Raw genomic sequence first — 5,033 nt, forward strand, 5'->3', positions numbered from 1 at the left:
GCACAGCCTCCCATTGCCTACTGATGTCTAATTGTATTGGCCTTACTCTACTCTACGAAAGGCTCTTGTCAATGTTGGTGGCAAGTCCTTTATTACTTCTCCCATTACACCACCAGCAAGAAGTGAAGTCTAATCCCACCCACTGAATACAGTGTTAAATGTCTTGGCTGGCTAATGGGGTATGGAAGTTACATTGAATATTTTCAGGGCCTGGATTGGTCATCTTGTAGCTTCTACCCTGATCTTTTGGTACCCTTCTCTGGGTACTGAGTCTTAAAGGAATCTCATCCAACTAGATCCCTAGACACAGGGACTTTGTTCCCACCTGAGCCTAGCCTTTTAACTCACTCTGCTAAGGTAATAAAGCCTCGTTGAATTCTCCTGACAGGCCCTATCTACCAGCTCAATTCGATGGAGACTTAAGTTGTTTAAAAGGTGGAGACGAGGGGGTTCTGGGGTGGCTCTCATGAATCCCAGGCTGGCCTTCAACTATGTAGCCAAGGAGGATCTTAAACTTCTGATCCTCCTGCCTGAGCACTGGAGTTACAGGTGTTTGCCACCATGCCATTTATGCAGTGCCAGGGGCTAGTCTCAGGGTCCCATGAATGCTAGGCAAAGCTACACGAGCTACATCCCTGGGATTTGAGAATTTTGAAATTTGAGACTTTTCAAAAGATCCACATCAGTCACAGGAGCAGTCTTGAAATAAAAACCAGTCCCTGGACTATGAAGAGCATCCCAAGATCCTGATTAAGAAGTGGGTCCTGGGATGTTCTGACAAGATTCTCCCCCACTCAGGGCCTTCACACACGCCTCGTTAGAAACTTCTTTCCAATACCCAGCAAAACTCTTAATTACCACAGATGGAGAAACCAAAGTATTCCATGACAAAATCAAATCTACACAATATCTTTCCATGAATCCAGCCCTTCAAAGGATAATAAAGGGAAAACTCCAACACGAGGAGGGAAACTACACCCTAGAAAAAGCAAGAAAGTAATCTTTCAACAAACCTAAAAGAAGATAGCCACATGAACAGAACAACAAAAATAACAAGAAGCTACAATTACTTTTCCTTAATATCTCTTACTATCAATGGACTAATTTCCCCAATAAAAAGACATAGACTAACAGGAACTTCTTTCCAAATCCCTATGTGATTTCTCCCTTCCTTTCCCTTCTTCCACTTTTACTAAGGCCTTTTCAGATGAACCCAAGTGAAAGAATGTCAACAGAATGCTTACAAACTCAGGCATCGCAATCCTTAGCCTATCTTTCCCAGCTGAAGACACTAAAGCCAGACAGGTGCTTTTTTTATTGGTGTTTTACTGGGACACAACAACCACAAATTTATACATCATGCAGGTAAGTTTGACGTGGCAGAGTAAAGGGTTCCCACAGACACCATGTGACTGAAGGAGCGTCTACTTCTTACTGTGTAGTGCTCTTTATGATGCTGTGCGCTCACTCCTCACCGTGACGTCTTAAAGAGCAGTGGGTCTCTACTTCTGTCACCATACCTAGCACCGAGCAAGTATTAACCTGTACCTTTTGAAAAAGCTCTGGAACTTGGAGGCCCAGATATCAGCCCACTCTTCCAGATGCCTCTAGTTTTTGTTTGTTTGTTTGTTTTGTTTTGTTTTTTTGTTTTTATTTTTTATTTTTTACCAGGGCAGGCTAGACAGAGACAATGGGAGCTCAAAGATGAACACGCAGGAAGACAGGTATCAGGACTGAGGTCTCAGGCCTCAGTTCAGCCTAAGAAGCCCTTTGACATGTTCCAACTCTCAGTTAGAACGCAGGGCTGGGTAGGCCCTTACGTCACTTTCTGAAACCCACTGCTTTGCTCAAGCCCCAGGTAACACAGGGCAATTCTCAGAGAGAAGCCATCTCCTTTGCTTCCCTAACAGGCATGGGTTGGGTTGGACACAGGACAGCAGCCTTACAGCAGATGGGGAAGAAACCCTCCCATCTACCAGGAAGGAGTGGGATGTGCCAAATGCCACATCATGGTTAAACTGGACAGATGACAGTATGTCAGGCTGTGTGTGACCACAAACTACACATATACATACCTGGAGCTTCCAGGCTGTTTGTCCACGTATAAGGCAGGACTCTGGGATACTATAAAGGCCTTTTATCCCTAATGCCACCAGACACGGTCTTCCATTGAAAACATTGCATATCCTCCCCTGTTGTTAATCTGGAACCATCTACAATCCCTTAGACCCCAAAGAGAAACCACTTGTCCTTCCCTCCCTTTCTCTCTCCCTCCCTCATACCAAGGCCCTCTGGGTTCCAGGGGGTCCATGCTGGTCCGATTCTACTTAGAATCTGGGATCTTGAGTTTTGCAATAATGCCAGGATCCAGAAGTTTCAAGTCCTGAAGGGCTTCTAGTAGCTGCTCTCGGGCAGCTCCAATGAAGGAATTCTCCAGAAAGGCAGGCAGGCCTCCCTCACCATCACGGAGGACATACAGGGGTACCCGCACCAGGCCCAGCACCTATGAAAAGGAGACATCGGACAAGTGGGACCTCAAGAACCTCAACACATTACCTTATCTACCGTGGAACAGAGCTCTCCAGAGAACAGCCAAGCAGAACCCGGCCTAATAATCACACGTCGGGAGAGCTTAGAGAGCCAAACTCTGTGGACAAGTGAGCCACGCTGGGTTCCAAGCTCCATCCTTGCTACTCCTTCTCCATCCTTTTCCTCACCCTCACTGGCGACGGCCTCCAGTAAGCATGCCTGGCTGTAGCAGTATTTCAAAACCCAGAACTCACACCACTGTATAGGTAGCACTTGGGTGCTCAAGAAAAATGCAAACACCCAAGTATTCCTCTGATATCCTTACCCAACTCAAGTGATTCCAATGGACTGTTCAGTCTGCACACTGTCAAAGTGTGCGCACTAATCAGTTTTAATAGCGCTCTCACGCCCAGGTTCAGGGTCACCTCTACACACAGGCGTCCCTAGCTTTAGACTCACTGTCTGCTTAAGGGAAATACGAGCCCAGAGTCAAGAGCTTAGGGTATCATGTGCACTAGCATAGAGCAGGAGAGACCTTTGGATGTGTGTTCTAAAAAGCTCTCTGCAGGGGCCGCTAAAGGTGACCGAGTAGGTGGTATTATCTAGCCTGGAGATGACCAAGATCCCAACTAGTTCAAGCCACTTGAAAGAATTCAAAGTCGGAGGGTCAAAATCTCCTCCACCCAGTGGCTTTTCTCGGTAAGGGGGTTGGGGGAGGACAGACTGGAGCTGGAGTGGATCCCAGGCTGGTCCCACCTCCAGCCCATGGTCCTTGGCTTGAGGTGCCCTGGCTTCCACAGCCTGCAGCTGTTCTAGAGTCAGGCGCTTGGCATAGAAGTGGGCCACCACACGCGGTCTGGCCGCGATGTGTGAGCTGCGGTAGTCAGAGCGTTCAACGCGGAAGGCAGACATCGCTTCGCCCAGCTCCTCGCGCAGTTCCCGGTTCAGCCCGTCCTCCAGGCAGCTGTCCTTCGCGTCCACGAAGCCGCCAGGGAAGCCCAGGCGCCCGTCGAAGCGCATCTGCATCTGGGGGAGGAGGGTATGATGGTTGGGCCGGGCTCGCGGGCCCTGGGGCGGGGGAGCGGCCGTGCATGACGCGTCCTCACCAGCACGGCGAAGCGCATCGGGATGCGGCCGAACAGCTTGCGGGGGTCCGGCGCGTAGAGCAGCGCATGGCAGGCGTGGCGCCAGTCCGGCCCGAGCGCCAGGGCTTCGCTGAGCTCCACTTTCCGATGCCCCTCCATCTGGAGCCTCGCACTTCCGGGTTCCTGCAGAGGCCAGCGCCTCGGGGCGGAGCTTTGCGAGACTCCGCATCAGCCAATCAGGATGGGTCTCTCAGGACACCCTGGATTGGCCCTTAGGCTAGGGTGGGGCTGAAGGCTTGGCAAGGTCAGGCTCAGGCCGGAGGTGTTTTGGAACCTGAGTTAGGATTTACTCAGGAGTCCTGCCAGTGCAAAGGACAACATATTTTTTAGGAAACGGTTCTGGGTTGGTCCGTTCATAACAAAGAGCCTAGGGATGGTTGGAAGGTAGTCTGGCTTCAGAGCTTATTCCTAGCCTAGAGTGATGGGAGAAAGGAGAGGTGGGTGTAACAAGTCTTGAGTGGTGGAAATGTGGGGATTGACTGATTATAAGAGGGCGCGCAGGGACAGAGCTGACACGTTTGGGGAAGGGGAGTGGCCAATGGGTGTGGTTACAACAAGCAACTTCATTGGCTGTGGGCTCTGGGTAGTGATGTGGAGCCTGGTACATGGAAAATGATATGGAAATGTCACAGGTCACATAGTAAGATTGGAGAGGGGTGGCTGGCTGAGGAAGTAAAGCACAGAAAAGAGTGGGGAGGAGTCAGATAGGGCACCCCACCACCACCCACTAGCAGTAAATTAAAATACCCTCAAGACTTTAAATTCTGAAGAAAAATGGGAAAGAGATGGGGGACACTCAATGCCTAATGCTGAGATCCTGGCATTCAGGATCCTTCACCTCAGCTAGGCTGCCTCACCTGAAGTTGAGTCCATATATCAAGAACCCGTATGTATTTAAGGAAGGGAAGAGGTGACACTCAAAGAAGATCTGACTTCAGGTCACAGTCTGGACTTGACAGTTTGTTGTAGAGCTCAGAACTCACCTAGATACAGGCTTGTGGCTTTAGTAGAAGCTACTCAACCCTCTCAGGTTCCCAGTTAAGGACCTGTTAGTGGAGGTGAAACCAGCGTAGGATGGGGTAAAATTCTCCTCAGAGCCAGACATATGGTAAATGCATCCATTCTTGGATTAGAAGGTGGACGCTCGATGCTGTGTCTTATGTCAAAGATTGAGGCCAGCATCCTAAGAATAAGGGCACCATCGGGAAAAGCCTGTGGACATCTTGCCTCAGTCCCTTGAGTCGCAGGGCAGAGATGCCATTGACTGAGGTAGTCACATCATGGTGACACCATAGGTGCGATACAATTGCCATTACCCAGCTAACTTCCAAGGGACAGGCAAATCATCCTGGTCAAACA

At 49.7% G+C, this 5,033-nt stretch overlaps 1 protein-coding gene across 2 annotated transcripts; it reads right to left on the minus strand.

The window, feature by feature from the left end:
• Positions 1–1,309: 1,309 nt before the first annotated feature.
• On the minus strand, positions 1,310–3,804 carry Nudt16 (nudix hydrolase 16). 2 transcript variants are annotated; one of them, XM_021172309.2, is made up of 3 exons: positions 3,636–3,804; positions 3,286–3,555; positions 1,310–2,503 (listed from the first exon to the last, which is right to left on the minus strand). In XM_021172309.2, exons 1-3 carry the CDS (start codon positions 3,771–3,773, stop codon positions 2,324–2,326), a joined length of 588 nt encoding a protein of 195 aa, XP_021027968.1. In that variant the 5' UTR covers positions 3,774–3,804; the 3' UTR covers positions 1,310–2,323. The 2 variants fall into 2 exon arrangements, with proteins under 2 accessions (XP_021027968.1, XP_021027967.1); XM_021172308.2 differs by lacking the exon at positions 1,310–2,503 and having other exon boundaries at positions 2,514–3,555.
• Positions 3,805–5,033: the final 1,229 nt, after the last annotated feature.

This window comes from Mus caroli, chromosome 9, assembly GCF_900094665.2.
Source record: "Mus caroli chromosome 9, CAROLI_EIJ_v1.1, whole genome shotgun sequence".
NCBI classification, from domain to species: domain Eukaryota; kingdom Metazoa; phylum Chordata; class Mammalia; order Rodentia; family Muridae; genus Mus; species Mus caroli.

Coding starts and splice junctions, on each gene's coding strand:
- Nudt16 (XM_021172308.2), bottom strand. CDS start 3,773: ATGGAGGGGCATCGGAAAGTGGAGCTCAGCGAAGCCCTGGCGCTCGGG. Junction 3,556..3,635: donor CGATGCGCTTCGCCGTGCTG/GTGAGGACGCGT, acceptor CTCCTCCCCCAG/ATGCAGATGCGCTTCGACGG.